This window comes from Fukomys damarensis, unplaced genomic scaffold (assembly GCF_012274545.1).
Source record: "Fukomys damarensis isolate Sample0158 unplaced genomic scaffold, DMR_v1.0_HiC HiC_scaffold_32, whole genome shotgun sequence".
NCBI lineage: Eukaryota > Metazoa > Chordata > Mammalia > Rodentia > Bathyergidae > Fukomys > Fukomys damarensis.
The window spans coordinates 32521669-32544794 of NW_022900944.1; the positions used below are offsets into that span (position 1 = coordinate 32521669).

At 54.2% G+C, this 23126-nt stretch overlaps 1 protein-coding gene across 6 annotated transcripts in view; it reads right to left on the reverse strand.

Annotated features, from left to right (window-relative positions):
• Positions 1-224: 224 nt before the first annotated feature.
• Smpd3 (sphingomyelin phosphodiesterase 3) overlaps positions 225-23126 on the reverse strand; it is an 88334-nt gene continuing 65432 nt past the window's right edge. Inside the window, exons 1-8 of one of the 6 annotated variants that reach the window (XM_010612320.3) lie at positions 22053-22094; positions 21174-21236; positions 20399-20555; positions 7456-8992; positions 2675-2750; positions 2431-2586; positions 1066-1155; positions 225-921 (exon numbers count right to left, since the gene is read on the reverse strand). In XM_010612320.3, the coding sequence (XP_010610622.1) occupies positions 854-921; positions 1066-1155; positions 2431-2586; positions 2675-2750; positions 7456-8778 (1713 nt within the window). In that variant the 5' untranslated portion in view covers positions 8779-8992; positions 20399-20555; positions 21174-21236; positions 22053-22094 and the 3' untranslated portion in view covers positions 225-853. Of the gene's footprint in view, positions 922-1065; positions 1156-2062; positions 2587-2674; positions 2751-7455; positions 8993-20398; positions 20556-21173; positions 21237-22052; positions 22095-23126 lie in introns of those variants that run through there. The other 5 variants (XM_010612319.3, XM_010612317.3, XM_010612316.3 and 2 more) reach the window with 5 other exon arrangements.

The window sequence follows — 23126 nt, forward strand, 5'->3', positions numbered from 1 at the left end:
ACTATGTGGTTGAGACTGACCTGGAACTCACTATGTAGCCCAGGCTGGTCTCGAACTCAGCAATCCTCCTGCCTCAGCCTCCCAAGTGCTGGGATTACAGGCGTGTACCACCACGCCCGGCAAGCCCTTGTTCTTGTGAGGTAGGTGGCAGAACCACTGAGCCAGATCCCCTGCTGTTTGTTTTTTTTAAGACAAGGTCTCACTTTGTAGTTCTGGCTGGCCTTGAACTGACTAGCCCAGGCTGGTCTTGAACTTGTGGTGATCCTCCTGTCTCAGCCTTCTGAATGGTAGGATTATAGGTCTGCAGCACCATGTGTGGCTTCAGTGTGTCCTTTATGGAAGCCACTGGGTTCAGGAATGAAGCTTGGCCAGGATAGAACTGTCTCTACTTGGAGAGTGATCAGCTTGTGTTCTCTCTGCTCAAAAGTATTTTATGTCCCTAATTGGTTCCACAAGCTGCTGGCTCCCTTCTACAGATTTGTTACCCAGTGACAGTGGTACAGAGGTTGGCACTTGGCTTGGTCGTGGAAAGTTCTGGTTGCCTTCACCCTATCAGCAGGGCTCCACGTGGCCCAGACTGGCTGCTGGGTCAGGAAGCATCCCTTTGAGATGGTGTGTAGCTCTGAGACTTCTCTGCAAGCCCAGTGCCAGGGCTACAACAGCTTTCACCCGCACAGAGCCTGAAGCTGTCAAGAGTTGGAGAAGCGGCTCCCACTGCATGGAGCTTGAGCTCACTGGCCTGAGCTGAGCTGGCTCTTGTGTCCCTTCCCAGCTTGCATCTATCATGAGAGTCAGGTTCTCAGCACCTTGTCCAGACTGGGAGCTGGTGTAGAGGGGGTCCCCACCTGGGTACTTACTTTTGCAGATTGTCAGGGGTGCACACATCCTCATCATAGAGGCCATTTGTATCCAACAGGGTACCTAAGGGTGAGGGCAAGAATGATCATTGCAGGCAGGACCCAGCTAGGAGGTGGCCTCCATGGGCTTGGGGTCAGGTCCTGGTGGTCCCTCAGAGAGCCCGTGGGGACCCCAGCCACCCGCCAGCCCCTCCTGGGCCTAGCTCACCGATGGCCCACGGCTTCTCCTCCCCAGGCCCCAGGCGGCAGGGGTCCTTGTATCGTGTAAACAGGGAGTGCTGCTGCTCCAGCTTGTCGTCTGTGGGAAGAAGGAGGTGCTATGCGTTGTTACCTGGTCCTTATATAACCGCCTCTGGGTGGGTTCTGTGTTTCCACAGGTGGTCCTGGGGTCATTGTGACTGGTTTCCATGTCCTTGAAAATATCCACACACACACACCCCTTTACCTTCCCTCTGTTTGAGGACAATGATCACCATCCCTCCTGGGCTCCAAGGGACAGCAACCTCAAGGTTACAGATTTGTGGCAAACCTGTGAGGCTGGCCGATACTACCCAGGCAGGATTCCAGCCTTCCTCACAATCTGGTATCCAGCCCTGAGGGAGAGGGCACCCCACAAGGCTGAGGGAGGGAGGTGTCCTCCCTAGACTCCCATTTTTCCTGCCAACTCATTGAGCCAGAAGGTTCTTTCTGTGGAGGACTGGAGGGAAGGGCCCTGAGGGGCCTGACCAGGTGCGATTTCTCCCTCCCCATACCCTCTAGCTGTATGTGCTGGGTCCTTATCCTGACTTGGGGATCCCAGTGACTGTGGAGACTTAGAGCCAAACTCCCAGGAGACTCTTGTAAAATCAGTTATTTAAATCAGTATTTCAAATTTCACTTAAAAAACTAGTATTGGAGTTTGAACCCAGAACCTTCACACTGAACCACATTCTCAGCCTTTTTTTTTTTTTTTTTTTCAATCTTGAGACAGGGTCTCTAAATCACTAAATTGCCCCCATTAGGACTGAACTCAATTCCCCTGCCTCTGCCTCCCAGAGTGCTGAGATTACAGGTGTGGGTTACCATGCCTGGCAATAACGAACTTTTAATATTACTAGAGCCCTTCATAAAAGTTAAGGCATGATTCCCAGAATTCAGAATGCCCATTCAGGCATTTACCAGCTGTGTGACCTTGGGGAGTTACTCAACCTCTCAGTCCCAGCTTCCTTGACAAATACAGTGCCTACCTCCTGTCGTTAAGAGATGTAAATGGAACAGCAGTTAGAGAACCCTGCCTAGGGCAGTGTGAGCACTAAATTAGCCAGTTCTCCCTCAGTCCAAGTTTCTGAAGCCCCAGCCTCCCTCGACACAGGTTCATTTTTAGGGCATCACTGCCTCCAACAGGGGACCACTGAGCTTTCCAGGTAGAGTGTGTGTTCTTCTACTTGAGGGTTTCTGGGCGGCAGAGACTTCTAGTATGGCTAAGCTTCCCACACATGCACTCCTGAGGAGCAGGAAGTTCTCGAGCTGCCTAACCCGATTGGAGCCCAAGCAGCTCGCAGAACCCAGTCCGAGGGGAGGAGCACGGCCTCACCAGAGGAGCAGTTGTCAAAGTTCAGATCTCCGCAGATGACGTCAAACGCCACCAGCTCCTCGGGGTTGGCTGTGCTGGAGGAGGAGGTAGATTTTCGGAAATCAGCCAGCCAGTCCTGAAGCAGGTCCAGCTGCTCACAGCGGATGGCGCTGTCCTCTGCAGGGCAGAGACCAGAAAATAAAGGCCATGCCAGGGCCCAGGCTCTGGACCCACCCTCGAGAAGCTGCAGGCTGTGGTGACCTACCTGGCAGGGCATGCAGGTGTGTGCAGGCGATGTATCCAACGATTCTTTGGTCCTGAGGTGTGCTTCCCACCTGCACCTGGGGGCGAGACTGGGCATCAGTGTTGTCACCTACCTGTCACCACTGAGACGTGGGCCATGCCCACCCTCGCTCCCAGGGAAACCCTCAGAAGCCTTGCTCCTTAGGCTCGGACCCAGGTGAAGATAACACGTCCCGCTCCCCAGAGTTACAACCCACTGTGGAGGACAGGCCAGATGTCTCAAGGAAACATTGGCTCACAGTGATGCACAGCCTACACCCGCAGTGTGAAGCGGGTGAGGGAAAGTGCAGACCCCCGAGCCAAGTTCCAAGTCTGCAACTCCTGGTGACCAGAGTGCCCACCTACACAGCCCTCAGTTCCTTGTCCATGGCTGGTGGCTCTTTCCCACCTCAGCCACTACTGAGATCCGGTTTTACCCTATCTTCCTTCCCTGTGTGTGGACCTGGCCTCAGAGGCCACTCCTCCTTCCACTGCGAGGAGTCTGGGACACTGCTATCTCTGTCCCCAGCCTCTGGCCCCCTAGCTGTGTGCTAAGTCACTTCATCTGCTTTATAGACCATGGTCCCTTGAAGTCCCTCAGCTTGGGAGTGGGAGCTCTGAACTGTGTCCCCTGTCCCTGGACCCCTGTGTCACAGTAAACCCAGGCCCCCCTCCTCCACAGTGGCTTCATCATGCCCTCACACCTCTGCTGCCCCTGGATCTCTGTCCTCATCTCCTTTTTCAAGGACAGAGTTGCAGGAGGTAGGAGTCATCCAACTTGCAGGTGATCCTGGCAGGCTGTCTCTAGTAGTTGACTTAATAAACGTGTGTCTCAACTGTATGTTGCAGTGTACTCAAGGCATCACCACCCAGGGTCAAGCTCAAGTTTAGGCCCTCATCAGTGCTGTGATTGGGGGTAGTAAGTGCCACTACCCTGCTGCCTGAGGGCTGTCCTGGGCCTGATCACAGTACAGTTGCGGGAGGCCACTGGCTAAGTCCTTTACTGGCCTGCTTCCCGGGGACACCATGGGCATCTGTCCCCCAGAGGCCTCTGTTAGCTCCTCATTCTCCATGGTGAGCCTGAGCCACCCTACCCAAACTTTGTAGTCCCTGCTAGACTGAATTTCTTGTGATGCTGAGACCCCAGACTCAGAGACTGCAGGGAGGTGGGCTTCGAGGCCTAACTGCCTGTTCAATCATTGCCTGAGTGTCCCACAGCCGTGTCACAGGCCCCAGATGACATCTGTCTTTCCTTTCACTCCTGAATGTGGGTAGTTGTTCTCCATCTGGATGCACCACTGGCTTTCTACAGCTTCTCCCTCACCCAGCCTGGTGGCCCATCTTCCTTTTGTAGTGTTTGTGATATAAATATCTCAGTATTTGGTAATGGGCTTTGTGGCCTGAATTTTTTTTTTTTTTCTGCACTAACATGTTCATCATTGACCTCCATATTCCCAGATCCAAACTGCAGCCTAACAGTATGCCTGCCCCTGGAAAGGCCATGAAGTCATCCACCATCGATGTGCCTGTCATCAAAGTACGGTAGTCCGAAAGGGCACACGATGGTAATATGGCCCCCGTGCTCCTCAGGCAACAAGTTCCCCTCAGTGGGAGCACTGGCTTAAGGCTTCCTCACATCCACCATGAGGACACTAAAAGCCTGCCATTCTTGTAGATGAGTACACTGAGGCCCAGTGAAGTGGTCAGGCTTCTCAAGGCTCAGATGAGCAAGGCGGCAGTGTGCCAGATCTGTTGGCTACCACAGCCTTTCTGGGATGCAAGTGTCTTTGCTGGCTTCTCTCCAGCCACCCACTTGTTGATCTTAATGTCAGCCTCTCCCTCGCTCACACGTAGCATCATTGCCTGACCTGTGCTGAGTTCTGGTCAGGGACAGGACATGGGCAGACAGGCATCAGACCGACTCTCCTGCTGAGGAGAAGGCAGCCAGAAGGAAGGTGCTGCCTCACACACCCTTGGGTCTTGTCAGGACCCACTTTGTTATTTCCTGGGACTTAACTGATTCCTGGGTTGTGTCCTTAAGAGCCAGAGTCTTGTGTTTTTCTTACAAAAACAATCATACCAAGGAGGGGTTGTGCCTTTTAGTCCTGGTAGGACTCAATATAAAAGATCCAAAAAAAAATGCTCTGTTGGATGGAGGCACAAACGATTCCAGTCCATTCCTTCACAAGGAGTCACAGCTCCCCAGGGTCTGAAGTAGCACAGAGCACATTTAGCAAGGCAGGTGGGATGAGGGGGGCAATGGAAGAAGGGCTGGCTAGCAGCACCCTTCCTGCAATCCTTGCCCCTCTTGGGCTAGGCCTGACCCTCTGAAGCCCCACTGATTCCTCTCTTCCAAGGCAGATCTACAGAGGTGTACTGGAGTCTTCTGTATGCCCCCAGCACATAGCTCTGCTTTCCAGGGCAATGTCTGAAAGGACAGGCTGCAAGAGCTGAGTACCAGGCTGTGAGCTGGCCCAAGGTGGGCAGGACCAAGACCAGTGGGATGTGGGGTGAGGCATGGCAGGGGGCAGAGCTCAGGCTGTGATGAGAGGACAGGTGGGACTCTGGGCTTCCACCAAGGCAGTCGGGGTAGAAAAGGCAGTCTGGCCTAGGTGAGAAGGGGACAGACAGCCACCAGCAGTTAGGCCAACATGGGTATGGAGCCTCAGCCAAGACAGTGGAGTTGGACATGAGAGCAGAGCCAGGGATATCTGAAATGAAAGGGACAGGAAGGGTGGGTACAAGGAATAGCCAAAGTGGCCCTTTTGGCTTCAGGATGATGCTTTTGGCCCTACGGCAGATGATGAAGTTGGTTTGGGAGTGACTGGGATGTGTCTGGGGAACAGCCATCCCCCTATAGGGAGAGAGCTGGGCTGAGACAAAGCTGAGGGTCATCAGCGAGGGCAGGTGTGGTCACACTTCCCGGGAAGGGGCAGGGCTGACTGTGGGGTCACTGGGAAATGAAGAGAGCTGGCTAAGTGGGCTTTGTCCCAGCCCCCAGGTCTGGCTGCCTGCAGCTGTGTGAAACGATCTACTGAGGTGTTGAGAGAGGGTGTGAACTAAGTTTTATGTGAAGTATCTTCCTTAAAACATTGGCTGATTCAAGAAATATTTTTAGTGGCATGGACCAAATTAAACATATTTACAGATGAATTTGAAACTCGGGAGGTAAAAGGACACAAAAAGAACATTCAGGACAGAGCTGCAGAGGAGGGGCTGTTCCAGCAAGGCTTGTTGACCTTGGTGGGAATAGTGGCTGGGTGCCTGGCAGAGGAAGTAGGTGAGGAGGGGACAAGTAGTTCAGCCTGCATAGAAGTGGCCTTGGGAATGGTCTGTGGCTTCAGAGCCATCTGAAATTGGCAGAGGTGCAGAGAGTACACATTCCCACCCTGAGCCTGAAAACCTATCCCTGTCTTCCCCAGAAAGTCTATCTGGCTGCTGAGAAAAATATATGCCCAGGACAGCACCATATGAGCCATATGCCAGAACAGGAAGGCTGGATCTATTTGTCAGAGAAGCTGATGCAATTTCAGCTTCTCCGGTTGTGAATAAAGAAAGAGCTGGGCACTGCAGGCCTAGTGTGGTGGTGCACACCTGTAATCCCAGGACTTGGGAGGCTGGGGCAGGAGAACTGTAGAGTTCACAGCCAGCCTGAGCTACATAGTGAGTTCAAGGCCAGCCTGAACTTCATAGCAAGATTCTGTCTCAAAAAAAAAAACCAACAAAATTCCAGGTACCTCATCTGTGGCCTGGCAGAGCCACACGTGAGACATTGCCTACCTGGGAGTCAGGGGCTGGAGCCCTTGGGTGACCGCCCTGCCTCCAGCAGGCTCCGTAGACACAGTCGTCCCCATCCTTGCAGGTGCCAGCATTTTTCTGGACAGGCTGAGTGTGGTGCTTTGAGACATGAGCCGAGAAGCAAGGAAGCCTGGCCTGGCCTCTGGGCCACACCCTCCCTGCGGAGCATCTCTGTCACTTATCTCCCTAAGGGGTGAGAGCCACACCTGCAGCAGCTGCTGCCCTGGGAGCACGAAGCCCTGCTCTGTATCAGCTTGCCAAGGGCTGCTTCAGAGGACTGAGAGCAGCTTCTGGATAGAGAACAAAAAGTCGACACTGAGCATCTATGGCTTAGATAAGATAATGCGTAATGACCAAATTACCATGGTCTAAAAACTCCAATTGCATCCAAATTAGCAGAAATAATTGTGATTCACTTTAATTAGTGACTATGGAAGCGAAGCCACGGGCTGGTGGGCAGAGAGCCTGGTGTGGCAGCTGCTGACGGCCAGGAGGGAGGCTGTCTGGGCCAGTGAGCTGGTGGCCTCAAGCTGGGTGTGGCCACGGCCCTGTGGACCTTTCTGCCTGTGCCCTTGCTCTGCACTGGTCTCTTCCTTCTCCTCTTCCTCCCTTGTCACTGCTGGCATCACCAGGGCCACTGTAACCACGTACTGCCGGAGCAGAGGCCCCTCCCAGGCTTGCTTCATGGTTCTCACCGCCCCCGCACCTGCCTGCATTTTATAGACCAGAAAATGGCAGCTTAGAGATCTGAAAACCGGTCCCAATCTCCTTGTGAGATCTGCCTGAGCCTGGGACCTTGGTTCTTGTCCCTGAGCTGGGGACCTGTGGTTCAGTTCCATGAAATACCTTGTGTGACTCCCACCTCAGCCCCATAGGATGAGGAGGACTCCTCAGCTGTGGCCCAGCTCCCCATGTGGCTCGGGGACCAGCTGCATGTGGCCCTCAGGTCAGGCCAAGGCCTCCTACCTTGAGAAACAGCGCTCCCTTAGAGGCCATGGCATCGGAGCCGCGACCATTGGGGTAACAGTGATAGGCCACGTCCATGACGGGGTAGCGGCTGGCAAAGAGGAGGCCACTGTTGAGACACTTGAAACTGCAGCAGCCGTGGAAGCCATAGACCCCAACGTCGTACAGGATGTACTCAAAGTAGCCATGTAGCTGCTCTTTCAACTTGGCAGCTGCCCGCTTATCAAACACCTCCTGCAGGCACAGGAAGTCCAGGTTGGCAGGGAAAAAGGCTGAGACCTCGTGGTCAAAGGCCTCATCAGGGTGCCGCCTCCTTCGTGTGGCTGCCTTCTTTACCACCGAGGTCTTGTACAGGAGCTTACTGTTGGCCCCCGGGTCCCCACCGCCGCTGCTGTCCGGCCCAGCTCGAGCCTTTACCAGGGACTCCCTGGAGGCTGAAGGGCTGCCCAGGCTGCCTGAATCCCCGTCCCGCTGATTGTGGTTGGGTGTCTGGCCCTTTGGGCCCCCACTGGCCCCATTCCTGGCTTGGCTCCCCGTGGCAGCGTCTTCAGCTTCAGGTGGCCGCCCTCCCTCCTCGCCACTGATGCGGACAATGCAGGCGTCCTCAAGGCTGCCACTGTCAGCCAGGTCCCCAGCGGCAGGCCCATTGGCAGCCTCATCGCTGGGGTGATGCCCGCCATCGCCCTTGTATTCCACAGAGGCTGTCCTCTTAATGCTCACAGGGACAGCCCTGGCCCCACCATCACCGCCTTGTGGTGACACCAGGCTGCTGAAGCTGGCTGCGCTGATGGAGGTGTTCGTGGGCGAATCGATGTAGATTTTGATCTGAGGCCGTGCAGCGCCATTGCGGATTCTCTGCCCAATCTCTTTGGCTCGTGCTTGGGTGTTGAAGACGTTGTTGAGCCTGGCCAGCGAGTCAGGGAGGAGGCAGAGATTGGCAGTGGCGAAGCAGAAGCTTTTGCCAGCCCCTATGCCCTTCCATTCACCAAGCAGGGCCACCCCGCCGGCAGGGCTCTTGTCCTCCAGCCGTGAGTAGATGTAGGGCCGGCGGGCAGACTGCAGGGGAGACCAGAAAAGAAACCCGAGGAAGGCAAAGGGCAGCGAGGCCACGAGGAGGGCCAGGTAGATGGGCGTGAAGAGGGCAGTGCAGAGCAGTTGCAGGTAGCATGGGTCGTCTGCGCGCTGACGCTTCTCATAGGTGGTGGGTATGAAGGAGGCTATCAGCCGGTCCACCAGCCAGTAACATGGGAAGATGAGAGCCCAGGACACGGCGTGCAGGGCGGACAGACAGCTATTAGGAAAGGGAGTCCTGTACAAAACCATCGCAGCTCACTGGGCGCCGCGGCCGGCCCTACTACATGGTGTCCGTGGCAGCTGTGGCACTTTCCTGGGCAGGGATGGGCAAGCTGGGGGGGCAGCTGGACGAGGGGTCACCTCCTGGCGAGATGTGAGTCTGGGTGGTTAGTGGCGAGTGTCAGCCAGCCGGTCATGGTTCATGTCAGTGGGCCATGCTGGGACACCAAGGCCTACTCCAAACCTGCGGAGACAGAAAGCAAGGTGTCTCTTATGGATCTTTAGGGGAGCAGGACTGTTCTGAGGACCAGGCTGGAGCTAGCAGGTGCATGTGGGATGTCTGGGGGCCCAGAGATATCCCCAGCACACTCCATTTGCCTGTGTTTGTATTTTGTTCTCTTGGAGTAAACAGCACGTTGACGTGAGTGTCCCTAACAACTGACTGCCTTGATCTTGAAAACTGACTGCTTAAAAAATGGGCCAGGTTTTCAGAGGCGTACCACTTTGTGGGTGGAAAGGGGACAGGATGAGGATCCCAGAGGATGCTGGGGCCTGTACTGTATCATCCGGGAGCAGCCTGCAGCCTTCAGAAGTCAGGGATGTGTTTAAAATGGGTGGTCACGCCAGGTGTTGTACCTATAATCCCAGAACGCTGGGAGGCTGAGGCAGGACAATTATAACATCTCTAAGTTGCCCAGACTGGGGATATAGCTTAGTGAGAGGCTCTGAGTTCAAACCTTAGTACCAAAAATAAATAAATAGTAAGAGGTGGATAGTGACCCTGGGTCAAAGGAGCTGCAAACATAACAAACCTATCAGTGAACAGCAACAAGGTCAGGACAGAGAAGGGGCCAAAGTGTCCTGGAGCAAAGGGCAGTTTGGCTGGCAGGCCTGAAGAAGGCAGTCCACCCCGACATAGCCCTGTTCTGACTGTGGCCCTATTTGCAGCAGTGACCAAGCTCTGTGCTTCACCCGAGGGAGCCCACAGGACCCCCAGCCAGAGGGCCCCATTGCAGGAACCCTGACAGTGCTGGGGACTTTCGGAGAAGCTCCCTGGGGCTGCATGTGTCTCACCCAAACTTTCACTGCTTTCCTGCTCGCGCTTCCCAATGCAGCCTCAGGTGAGGCCCACAGCTACCTGATTACATCCACTCTGGGTTCCTGTCCCAGGCTGTACAGGAGCCACAGTGCGTCTCAGAGCAGGCCCACACTGCCAGGCACAAATATTCATTTACTGTGCTGAGTGTCCAGCCAAGAGAGACAAGAGCCTGTGTTGTCCCAGCATCCAGGGGCTGTGGGTGCTCATTCCGAAGGGAGCTCATACAAGCATGACCTCCCGCCCTCTCACCGGATGAGCTGGTGTGTCCTTTCCAGCTCAATCGCACTGGCCCAGCCACCTCAGGAGGTTGAGCCCATGTTGCCATCGTTCACCCTGGCCCTACGCCCTCTCTTCCTCCTCCTCACGAATCCTTAGTCCCCCAAGGCAGGGGCCTGGGTATCATCTCGGTCACCGTATCCCATCTGTACCCTCTGTTCCTGCTGGAACCTCTGTGGGCCTGGACTGCATCACCCTTCACCGACTTTGTCAACCTGCACTCTCCACTCGATGGCTGGAGGGTCATCTCCTCAGCCAGGCCTGCTCGTCTCTGTAGCCCCTTCCCCTGTGATGCTCCCCTCTGACTCACTGTGACAAGGGTGTCCTGTTCTCTCCGTCCCTCTGTCCCTTGCCTCACTCACCCTTTCTCTTGAGACTCAGGCCAGAAGTCATCTTCCCAGAGAGGACTCTGTCCCCCACTTGCCCAGATGGCACGTAGATGCCTCCACGGTGGGGTCCTGTCCCCTGCGAGAATGGCCTGGTCTCTGTCATTCTGTATCACAAATGCTTTGGGAAGTGGCCACCTCCCCAGGAAACCAGGAGCTCCAGATCTGCACAAGGGCCCTCCAGAGCCCCAGGCTGGCACAGCAGGCACTCCAAAGACGGAGCTTTGATTTGAGGTTGCTCTGTAATGCTTTTTACCAGATAGCAGGCAGCTGTTTTCTAGTCAGCATCGTGGGTGTGGGGGTGGTGTCTGTGTGGCCTGTCAGTGTCCCAAGTGCAACCCTGTGGCTACCATCCTGGGGCCGAAGGCGAAATGGGGACCAGGGCTTCAAGTCCAAAGATGAACTGAAGCTGGTGGCCGTGTCTGGTTCTGACCATTGCATTTCACAAGGATTTTCCTTCCCTCAGGGAATATCAATGAAGCAGACACTGGAACGTCACAGTTTGGAGCTGGAGGTTGTCTATGCAGAGCACAGCTGAGTGCACTGGCTCTGTGCAGGGCCTTAGTGAAATCTGGGGCTCTGGAGGTCTCACTCTGTGGCCAGTGCTCAGAGGGGCTGGGGTGTCCAGAGTCCTCCCAAATCTGCCACCTGGCTTGGGAGACTTTAGGACGCACTCTTAGTCCCTTCTCCAAGATTGCAGCAAGACACTGCTGTGAGAGGGCGCTACCCTGGAGAGGAAGCCACAGCCCATGGACTTTCCGCCGTCAGTGAGCTTGTAGCCACTGGTGTGTAGAGCTGGCAGAATTCCATGGGAGAGGACTCGGAGCTGTCCCCATGGACCCCGTCCATGCTACATCCACGAGGCTCCCAACACAACCTACGAGTCCTGTTCCTGCTGAAGGAATGAAGACACCAGTAGTCCCTGTGGTTGGTACCAAGGTCCTGGGCTAAGTTTCTGAGGCCACCTGGATGTCACCCCAGAGTCTTACAGCAGATCCACTCCTGACCCCTTCCCTCTTTCCTCCTCATCTCTGTGGCCTGAGACTACCAGCCTGTCCCTGGCTACCATCCTCACCTGAGCTCCTACCCTACTGGCCTGTTCTTCCATCTCGTCTTGGCCACAGCCCCAATCCCAATTGTCAGTCTCTCAGGCTCTCTTGAGGCCCTGTGCGGCCCCCCTATAGCACCCCCAACCCCCAGTGCTGTCACTACTGGAAGCTGAAGCTACTTGCACTTGGGGCTTCCTCTGGGTGTGAGTCCTGCTGTGCCCCCGTCTGTGGAGGGAAAGGACAGTGTTGGGCTGAGGAATTAGGACCCTGCTGCCTTAACGGAGAGGTGGGGTGGGCAGCAGTGTGGGCTGCAGGCTGAGGCCTGAGGGGGTTGACACTGTAGGAGAAAGGACCACTGAGGAGACAGTCTGTCTGCTCCCCTCAAAATAGCACTCACCTGTATCACACAGGTGCTGGAGCTGTGCTGTGCTCAGAGGGGGATGTGGTCTCACTTCATCACAGGGTTCCCCAGGGAAACTCTTCCACCTTTCGCCCCACTGTGTGGCTCACTCCAACCCTGACCAATCAAGCTGGGATTTGCTGTTAGCTGGCACAGAGCTTTTGGGGGTGGGGAGAGAGAGTCCCTCTTCATCGGCCCTATGGCCCCTCCACTCCTGCAGCCTGGTCTTTCTGCCTCTCCTGGGATGGTCATGGGCATGTTTCTGGTGCCCATTCACTTACGGTGGGATCCAAGGCAGCCTGCAGCCCCAGGAGTTAAGGGGCAGCAAGGCCACAGCAGGGATCTTCTGAGCTGAGACAGCGTTAAGCCCCCCAGTCCTTCCTGCCATGATTCAAAGTCCTTCTGGTATCCTAGTCCCTAGTTGAGAGCCCCTCAGCCTCCACACCAGGCGCCACCATGGGTCTTGCCCTGCGTGGGGTCCTTGCATCTACACATAGAAGCTGCTACAGACACAGAGGGGACTGCTACTGATGAGCGGTTTCTAAAGCTCTGTGGTTAATTATTTTGTCTTAGGGAAATGAAAGGAGGGTAAACAAACAACACATATTCATTAGTCTGATCTACACTTTCCCCAGGAAAAGGAGCATCACAGTTAAACACTAGATGCTGGCAACTTCTCGGAGAAGCCTCAGGTCCTCGGGGTGGCCGTGGCAGGATGTGGCACCCCTGGGCACTGGCACCTGGAACAGGTGGGTGCTCAGGCTGGCAGCTTTGCCAAGCAAAATCCATCCTGGGTGCCTCTCGTGGAACAGTGGGTCCCTGCATGAGATGCTATCCATAGTACCGGACCAGAGCCACAGCCTTCACTAACTTGTCCCTCTCCCCTGCAGTGAAGACTGGACTGGGCCTCGGAGTCAGGATAGTCAGAGGGAGCAGAACGTTCCAAAATTCACGGGCAAAGTGGACCTTCCTGAGCAATGTTTGGGAGCCTACACCCTACATCCTTTTGGGAGAGGATGAGGCAGACAAGCTTTGGGCAGAGCCTGAGAGGTCACAGCCTCCACTGTTTCTGGGGAGGTGGGGCCACCACTACAAGAGGCACCAAAATGTGGCTGCTGCTTCCAGTGAACCTGTTGACATTGAGACACCTGGTTGCTTCTCTGACCTGCAGGTGTCCTGCGTGGGAAGTCTGGACTGAGGCTGCTGAGAGGCCTGAGCTGCGTGTGGCTCCTCACCTGACACACTGGCATGTGGGCGCAGGGAGCTGCTGATCTGCCCTTACAAGGGCAGGGCATCCTCAGGCTGCACAGGACCTACCCGTACAGAGGATCCAAGGTCCTGGGTAGACATTCGCTTTGACTTTGACTTTAATCTTCAAAGACAAAGCTGAGATAAGCTAAGGGCTCTCTGAGCTTTAGGAAGCTTCTGGGAGGTTGATGAAGGATGGAACTGCCCACAGGGGAGGCTGGGCTTGTCTTTTGTCATTGCTCTTTCCTCTGGCCTTCATGCCTGCTGAGCCTTCTCTTTCCACAGCATGGCCAGGAGTCCTGGAGTGAAGGACTCTCCTCCAAGTCCTTTTGTGTCCACAGGCTCAGGTCTACACAGAAGATGGGCCAAGCCTCAGGTTTCTGCAGGGAAGGCCTCGTGGATTACTCCAACCCAATTACCCAAATGTGCCTGCATCCGCCAGCCCATTCTGCCTAGACACCTGCCATGGAGCAGTTGGCATGGCAACATGAGCTTGGGTGGCTGAAACTCGGAGTCAGCTCCACGTTAGGACAGAAAGGCTGAAGAGAGACTCTTGCCTTTCTGAGAGGGGAGGATTGGATGAACCCAGGATGATCACTGAAAGTCACTTTCCAGACCTAATTGGGGTCTAGAGTTTGGCATGGGTACATGGGCTGCAGCAGGAGCTCCCACAGGCACAGGTATACCAGGCAAACACCTGTTCAGCCTCTGGATTCAAAGCACTTCCCACTCCTCCTGTGCCTTCCCTTCTACTCCGCTCCAAGGGGAGGTCAGTGAGTCAGGCCAGGTCCAGCAGCACCACAGCCCCTGACTCTAAACTGGACGGAACACTTACCAGACCCCTCAGAAAGGAAGCTTTAATTTTCTCCGACATGGAGGTTTATAACGAGAGCCTGAGACTTCTGGAGCCTTCCTTGAGAATGAACCCAATTCAGAAGAAAACAGACCTTAGGGCTAGAAGAAGAGAGGCCAAGTGTGGTGACATATTTGTGCTCTAATATCGCTGTGCCTGAAGCCACACAACCTTCAGACTTTTTCATTAATGATTTAGCAAATCCCCTTTCTACTAGTCACTTTGAGTTGGGTTTCTGTCACTTGCCACCACTTGTCATATACATACACCAGGGTGCGATCTTTCCACCACTCAGTTCTACTCTGCTCTCCCCTGTGCACCTCCTGCGCTTCTCCTCTGCTGCCTGCTGGGCAGAGTGGAGCCTCCCTTCTGAGTCCTGAGACACCCCATAGGATCGTGTGCCCCACAGCCTTCCTCAGTGAGTGTGGTGTGAGCAGAGAGGTGCTGTGGCACAAACTCTTGTGTCAGGTGTGCAGGGTCAGGTCTTCCTGCTGGGTACCGGACAAGCTGGTCAACTATGTGGCAGACGCTGCTGAACTGAGGCTCTGTGCCTTCGTTTCCTTTCGTGTTAAATATGCATAATACCATCTCTGGGTGCAGCGCTAACTACAGTGCCTGCCTCGTCTCTACCATTATTAGTCACGGCCACTACAGGGTGTTTCCTAGCTACAGAGGCTTGCAAGAGGGTTAAGGGTGGAGCTCAACAGTAGGGCTGGTGCTTAGCACTCATGAGGCCCCAGGTTTGATCCCTAGCACCCCACTCCCCCCATAAAAGACCCTTGAGAGACAGCTGAAGCCTTCAGTTTCCTCCTGTGGCCTTATGAAGAAGGCACCTTGCTCTCCCAGATGAAGGGCCAGGACAACATGGGAGACACCAGGGGCCACCTTCTGGCAGGATCCGATCCAAGCCTTTTGTTGTAGGCCGTATGTACATACACCAAAGTCACAGGCCTCTGCAAAAGCCAGGTACAAGCAAAAAGGCCATAAAATTTTCAAAAAGCAACTTTCCACTGGAGTTACTGATGAGTCATGTGGTTTCTGAGATTAGGAACAGGCTGAGAGCAGCTCAGGGTGCTCCTACCACCAGCCAGCCTTGGTATTTCCATGTCAGAATTTAGAAAGCCCAGATGAAGCTGACTGGTGGAGCATGTGGCAACTTGAAGTGTAAAACAGCAGGCTCTCCAGTCCAGGCTCTTGTTCAATAGCATGGGCTATTGCCCCGAGAACAAGGCTCCGTCCTCTACTGCCTGTCACTCCAGATTGGCCTGTTGGTGACCAGGGTGCTGTTAAGGAGAAGGCTGGGTAGGGGCTGGGGCTTAAATCCATGCCTGAGCCATCCCAAGCCACACCTTCCCCATTCCTGTGGACCCTCACGTTATGCTCAAGAACCTTCCTGAATATAGAGTCTGCTGGAGCTCCTGACAGTCTGTGCCCTCATGGGGTAAGCCTGGGAGGGCAAAGGAGGCTGGGGTAGAGGGCTTCCTCCATGATGAAGATGAGGTCTGAGCCCTTTACCCTGTTCACGAGCCCTTTTCTGCAGAGGGCACTGATGGCCAAACCAGATCAGACCTGACTCAGGAGGCCATGTGTCAACAGCTGAACAGAGGGGCCTGAACCCCTGACCTCAAGTGCTCTGAGTCTGCCTCTGTGCTACAGTCCATACCTGAGCTGGGTCTCGCTAACAGCCACAGGTGGCAAATCCCCAGCAAGTCATGTCTCCCGCCTCAGGTGAGTTCTGCAGTGTCCATTGAATGAGAGGGGCTGCCCATCCTGCTGAGTGTCTGAGAAGTCCCACTGGTCCCCAAAAGGCCAGTACCATCTCCACCTCATCAGACCCTGATCCACAAGGACAGAGACTGAGAAGTCTTGCTTCTCTCACGCCTGCTGTTGAGGCTTCTGTCTCAGCCAAGTCCCTGCTTCCATGACACGAAGGCTGATGTCCATACTCCACGAGGCGAACAAGGCTTAGAACACACTTTGCAAGGTTTAGAACACACTTTGCTTAGCAACATCAGGCCACACGCTTTCTGTGGGAGGAGAACCCTCAACACAAGGCCACACAAATGCTAGGATCTAGCAGACCCCATGTTTGTCTGTGTTCCAAGTACAGCGTTTCCTCCTGGAATGGCTTGGCTGACTGAGCTGTGTGTGGGCATTTCAAGGCACCAGAGAACACAGATGAAGACAACAAACCTTCTTAAAACAGAACAGACTTGCTGACATTCTTCTGAAGGGAATCATTTCACATTCAGCCTGACGTTTTCTATGCAAAGAACATTTAACAAATTGAGTCCTACAGGAGAATTTATGCAGGGAAAGCGAATGAGTGAGAATTGAGTAAATAAAATCAGGCGTCAGCATGTCACCGGCTTTTCCTGCAGTCCTGGGCAGCTGGCCCTGAGGGCTGGGATTTCTGGACTGAGTCTGGGTCCTGCTCCCTGCTGAAGGCCAAGACCCTTGGCTGGGCCCCTTCAGAGACCTCTCGACCTCAGGGCCCCCTCTGTACACGGCACCAAAGGAGCTCTCAAGTGAAGCAGTCAGAGAAGGTCCTTGCTCCCCCGAGAGGGGATGGCTGGCTCAGGCCAGAGTTTCAGGAGTCCTCTGACCTGTGACAGCCTGACACTCTGTCCAGTGCATCTGGGATATATAGCAGGGAGTGCTTTGCAGACAGTCCATGGAGCTACGACTTACAGTTTATTTGCTTACACTTTATTTGTCCCCATCAAAGGATTATAAGGGTCTGTGGTCCCCTCAAGTTCTTTCTAAGTTCTGCCACCAAATCTTCCTCAGAACCAAGGAAGGGTCTTTTGGGACTCTGGGTTCCAATTTATGCCTCCCCTCCAGTGGTGGGAACCCCACCCACCTACAGCTTCCCTTGGCAGTCAAATCCTGTACTTCTGGAAGGAGAAACAGAAACTCTTGGCTGTGGTTGTGGCAGCGATGTGTACACAGGCTGCTAGCGTAACAGCAATACCAATCTCCTCAGAAATGCCTACTTAAAAGTTCTTCCTTTGCCACACTGACTTCCGGTGTTTCAGGTGGTGGCTCCTCCATCAGTGGGGGCCCAAGACAAGAAGGCAGGGATCAGGGCCCCCACTAAAACTCATGCAGTGGGAGCGAGAAGACTTTGATTTTAAGTACAGTACAACCCATCCCATCCCGGCCAGGGCAGTAATGCTTCTGGTTTGCTGTGTAATCAGCCCATTTACTTGATGCCAAAACCATAACGATGTTCCTCTGCCTGGAATCTAGGCCAGGAGGAAGGCTCACTCCTCACGCCCTCAGTGTGGGGACTGAAAAGTCTATTTCTGCTATGTGCTGGGAGCATAAGGCATCAGAGCAGCTGAGCTTAATCTTTTAATTTTTAGTGGAAACTTTCAGCTCAGAGAGAGCTAGCTGCTTTGGTGACATAAGTAGAAAGTAAATCCATGAAGATGGAGAAGCAAATCCAAGAGAGAGCTCTGAGAAGGGTTGCTGGTGGGGTCAGCCCTGGGGACAGGGCTGGGCCTGCATGAGATGGGCAGGTGGCAGGGCTGGGGATCCTCCCAGGTGGGTGCAGACTGAGACACAGCCAACAGCTTCTGCCCGATACTTGATACTTGAGAGACAGAGCAAGAGGCCAGCACCATCAGATACCACTTGGTTGTGCTGGCTGATGGGGGCATGCAAGGCTGTTCAGGGGCAGAGGCAGAGAGAGCAGCAGTGTTAAACAGGGAGGCTGGGGATGCCCAAGTCAGGTGACAGTGGGGGGCCTAGGAGTTTCCGGTGGCGGACTCTGCCTTCTCAGTGTGTATACTGAGGGCACAGGTGTCCTCTAAAGGGTGTGGAGACAGGAAGATGATGGGTGGCAAGCAGTGAGCAAATGGAGAGGCAGGCAGAATGGCGGGACAGAGAGGAGCCGAGAGCGGGCGCAAGGTGGGGCAGCCGCTCGGGAAGTCCTGCCTGCCAGGGTCACACCCTTGATGACCGCTATGACTACCAGATCCCTGCCTACAGACAAGGAGGAGATGCAGATGAGGAACAGCTGCAGAACATGGGCCTGAGAGGAGGCCTGACGCTCTTACTCAGCTTCCCCTACTGGTTTCCTTAACTTAGACTGCAGACAGCAACCCTCACACTACGCGGCCTGAGGGCCTCCAGTAACCCTGCCCACTCAGAGCATGCAGGCTGCGTCTGTGTCCTGCACTCTGGGCAGGTGAGTGACCCTCTGGCTGGTGACGCAGACTGAGGCTGCACCCCCACTTCCAGGGAGAAGGTGGTCAGGGTGCTTCACAGGGGTTTTTGGTAAGCTTGGGAAAGAAGACATCAGAACAGAGGTCAGCACCAATGGGAAAACAGTTCATGCAGTTTCAACCAGATTAGTTTAAAAACATAATAGGCCCAGGGCTGGGGGTATAGCTCAGTGGTAGAGAGAGTGCTCACCTAGCATACGGGAGGCTCTGGGTTCAGTCCCCAGTACTACCACCACTGCCGTCACACACAGCAAAAAGACAGAAAGAAAAGAGAAATAAATAGATCCAACGGGTGGTTCAAAGTTGCTTCATTCTCCACTCTGCCCCCGATTCTGGGTCACCATCCTTCCTGTTCCCCTCTTGCTCTGGAGTCTGCTCCTTCTCTGAGCCCTTGGGGTCCCCTCCTCCCCTGCTCGCCCTCTAGGAGCTGAACGGTCCCCTGTCTTATCTCTCCTCTTTCAGCTGGTTCCTCATGAGACATCAGTTCCAAGGTGACAGCCAGCACAGCTACCTTCTGACCTCTAACCCCACGTATCTACATCTTCCCTTGAAGTTCATCATCTTCTTCTTTCACTTCCTCAACACCAGCTTTTTCCCCAAGAATTCCTGGGGTCTGGAACTCCTCCTCCTTACCCTGCCTCCTTTCTCCAGCCCACGGTTCTGCCTTTCTAGCCCTTTGGCTCTATTCCCATGGCCACGCCCCAGTTCAGGCCTTTCCTCTCCCACCGGAAACTGCAACAGTCTTCACCTGGCCACCCTCCGCTGTCACATCTGGCAGCTGGTTGACACCATTCTAAACTGCACCGCACAGCAGACCCTTCAGTGGCTCCCACTGACCCCTCTGCTTTTTTTTTTTCCTTTTTTTTTTGGTACCAGGGATTGAACTCAGTGCCTTGTGTTTGTGAAGCAGGCTCGGTGCCATTGAGCCAAATCCCCAGACCCTGCTGACCCCTCTTCTGTGAAAAGGTTGTGGCTTCAGTGAAGCTTGGGATTTAGGAGCCACAGTGATGGTCTCTTCATCAAACTCTGGTCAGTCCCCAGTCATGGCCTGGGCCCTTTAGCCTGCCTCAGACTGTTTCTATCTTGGTGGCTGGTTGTTTCTGTGCATGTACTGCCTAAGTTTGCAGTCTACACACAGCAAAGACTGGCTCCTGTCACATAGATCTGACATTTTCGGATTTATCAAGCTGGACCGAAAGGAGACTTAAGCTATGTCAATGAAATCCATCCCTCTGAGCAAAAGGAGCAGGGGCACATGTGTTGTTCTTTGAGTTGTCTCTGAGGACCGTGGACCTTGCCCACGTGGCATCCTGGAATTGGAAGGAGGTGCTCCCTCTCTCCCCCACCCTGACCTCCATCCTCCTGGGGAAAGAGGGTGCTGTTTTCTCTGAAGCTTGTGTCCCGCTGTGCCTCCAAAAGCCCCAGATTTTATTCCATTTCCTGCCCCTAGCTGTGTGGATACTGTTACTTGACTGACAAGTGACAGCCCAGCTCCCTTTTGACCTTGAGCCATAGCCTGAATGGTTTCACCAAACCAGCTTATCTGAGCCCACCTCTGGCTGTTCAAGATCTCAAACTCATCCCTCCCTCTCTCTGACTTTCCCTACTGGGGCAGGGGCACATACATGAATCTGTCCATGCCACAGACAGGAGGGAGACTGGAAATAAGCAAAAGAGAGGCAGAAATAATGGATGCACCTTTCAGAACCATGGAGTAGATGCTGTAACCTGAATGGGTATAGTTGGTCCCATTACAGACTGAGGAAACTGAAGCTCAGAGAAATGAACAATAATAACTAAAAAGTGCCGCCAAGTCACCCGACTCCAATTTCCCTTTCCTTCCTTTCTCATGAAGGCTGAATATAAATAACATGCAAAATATACAACTGAGCAATATCTACCACCGTCCCTTGCCTCCCAGACAAGTTTTGGGGAAAGGTAGTATGGTCTTTATACTGTCTCCATGCCCTTCCCTCACTTCTCACAAGACAAGATCCTTGCTCCTCCATTTTGGTCCCCTGCAGGTTACATTTGTTGCCTGCTGAGCCCTTAGACAGCATACCCCAGTGACCTTCCTCCCTTCCAGCAGGGAAGGCCCTGGCCTCACCTCTCTTCTTTGGTTCTCCCCTTTGGTTACCACCAGCTTGGACCCCAGAGCTCTCTGCTCCCAGTCTGGCAGTCCCGGAAACATTCAGTTTGTCAGTGTCTGGGCAGGAATGGGTCCTTATAATGGTCTTGCTGTTCTGGATTCTGGTCTAAGATCCCTGTGAAGAAGTCACTGTGTTCTTAGTTTGTTTTTATTCCCAAAAATGTCCAGTCATCTGAATGATCTCTTTGCGATAGATTCAAGAAAATAAGTAAATTTGAAAGCTTCTGATACATATTCCCAAATTGATTTCCATTGAGGTCTGTCCATTTGGTGATTGTTTGAGAATGGCTCTTTCACAATATCCTTACCAGCTCTGGGTTTTAGATTTAAAAAAAAAAAATGTTTATTTCTTTTGGATAGTTCAGTGGGCAATGCTGCCTGGCTTCATTTTCCAGGGTAGTCACTTTGTATCCCTTCACTCAATCTGTGTCCCTTCACTGTGCTTTTCCTGTGTACTGAAGGAGTGTGCACTTTCTCTGCAGATGTGGGAGTACAACACACCCCCTTGCGCTGGCGCCTTGCTCCACAGGAGGGCAGGCCTGGCCCAGAGTGCTTACCCCACAGGTGTGGATTTCAAACTTTATAACCAAGCAGCAGAACCTTTTCTTAACCGATTTCACATAGCACCTTTCTGTATAAAAACATTGACAAGTACCCTTGAGGGGAGGCCTAGGGCAGCACCTCCTCTGTCCGTACCCCACCCTCTCTCCTCCATTGCAGAAGCCTGTCTTACCTGAGGAGGGCCACTCAGACTTTGCCCTTCTTTCTTTAGAGGGGAGGTCCAGGCAATCAAGACCTGAAAGGAGATGAGCAGTTCACAGAGTGGCCAGAACAATTTCCGGAACTCTAAGGCTACCAGGCAGCCAGAACAGGTGAGCCCGATATAAAGACGGAGGAGCCCCAACTGCCCCGGAGGCACTGCCACACCCTCCACTGAGGTTGCCAGGGCCAGGGTGCGGTGCGGCCGGCTGGAGGTGGTGGGGGCGGGGTTGTGTGAAGACCGCAGAAAGGTGGACACGTGGGGCGGGCTCCCTGGGTGGACAGCTGGACCCAGGCGGTCCACGGTGTGCAAGTTGACGGCGGGGGGCCAGGGAAGAGAACTCAGAGCTCCAGCCGAGGGCCTGGGATTGATCTGATTGGCGAAGCCTGCACAACCCGAGCGCCCGTGAGAGCTTTGTGTAGTCTCTGCTCGGGGGTGGGAGCTAAACCCAGGCTGGGGGAAAAGGACCATGTACACCGAGACAGGGGTGGCTGGGGGAGGAGGCTGCGTCTCCAGAGAGAACCAGAGGGATCTATCTGCAGCGATAAGGTGGGGGTAGGCAGGCTGGGAGGGGAGGATCAGAGGGGACACTTCATGAACCGCTCAGAGGGGGCTTAGGTGACAGTTGGGAAGCCACACGTAGGAGCGGAGGTCTTCGGACGCGGTGCCACAGGCTCACTACTCGAGCCAACAGAGGGACCCTGGCTCTACACCCTAGGGACATTGCCTTGCACACTTGGGCCCCCGTCCCGCAGTAGACCCCCCCCCCCCCCCCCCCCCACGCCCTAAACGCCCGCCCCCGCCACGGGCCCTGCCTCCTGGTCCCTAGCCCAATGCAGTCCCCCTCCACACCTGCTGGAAGGGGTGTCCAGACTCTTTAGTCCCTCCAGTCCCAGGCCCCGCCTCCACCTCCCGGCGGAATCCAGGGTAAAATCAATCTCGCTTTCAAGTTCCGCCCTCGTCCGGCTCTGCCTTCGCAGCTGTGTGTGTGCCCTCCCCTTCTCAAACTAGTTCCGCGGCCGGCTCAAAGTCCTTTACCACCTCATACACCTAGTAAGGCTACCGCACTCCCAGGCCTCCTCCCGACCATACCCTTCCTTTCTGTACAGTTATTTTGCAAATTGTCCAAACTGTTTCAAAAGAATCTGAACTCTGAGCCCCCATCCATTCTCTGTCCAGAGATATTGCAGGAGCACTGGCAGCATTTCTCCTCTCACAGCAACAATTTGCTCCCTTCTGATTAAGAATCCACAAAGAGAGCCAGGCGTGGTGGTTCACGCCTGTAATCCCAGCACTCTGGAGGCTGAGGCAGGAGGATCACTGTGGGTTCGAGACCAGCCTGGGCTACATAGTGAGTTCCAGGTCAGCCTCAACTACATAGTGAGACCCTGTCTCAAAAAAACTAAAAAAGAAAAAAAAAATCCACACAGAGAAGGTCTGGGCTCCTGTGACCTGGTCTAAGCCAGCCATCCAACACTGGTAGTCCTGAGCAAGTTACTTAACCGCTGAACCCCAACCCCCGACCCCAAACACTGGGGTTCAACATGGTCCGCATGCAATGAGCACTGGTACGTGGTGTTCCCAGATCATAGTGAGAAGAAAGTCAGAGCCCATAGGTCCTTGCAATACTCAGGGTGACCTGGTAGCCCTAGTTTGCACGGGAATACCCTAATTTCTTCCCTCAGTACCTGGCAGGAGTCTTTTCCTGCTACAGCCCAGGGAATCCAGCCTGCTGGGAAGTCAGAGGGTGGCCTGATGTCCTGGTTCCTGGGGAAGGTCCTATCCACGACCCCAGGAAGCAGGCCTCATCCTCAGTAGGCAGATGAGCCCATGCATGTCTTCTTTTGCTCTCTTCTGGGCTGTAATGACCCTAGTCCTGAGGATAGCAAGTCTGGGTTTTTGTTTTTTGTTTTGGTACCAGAGATG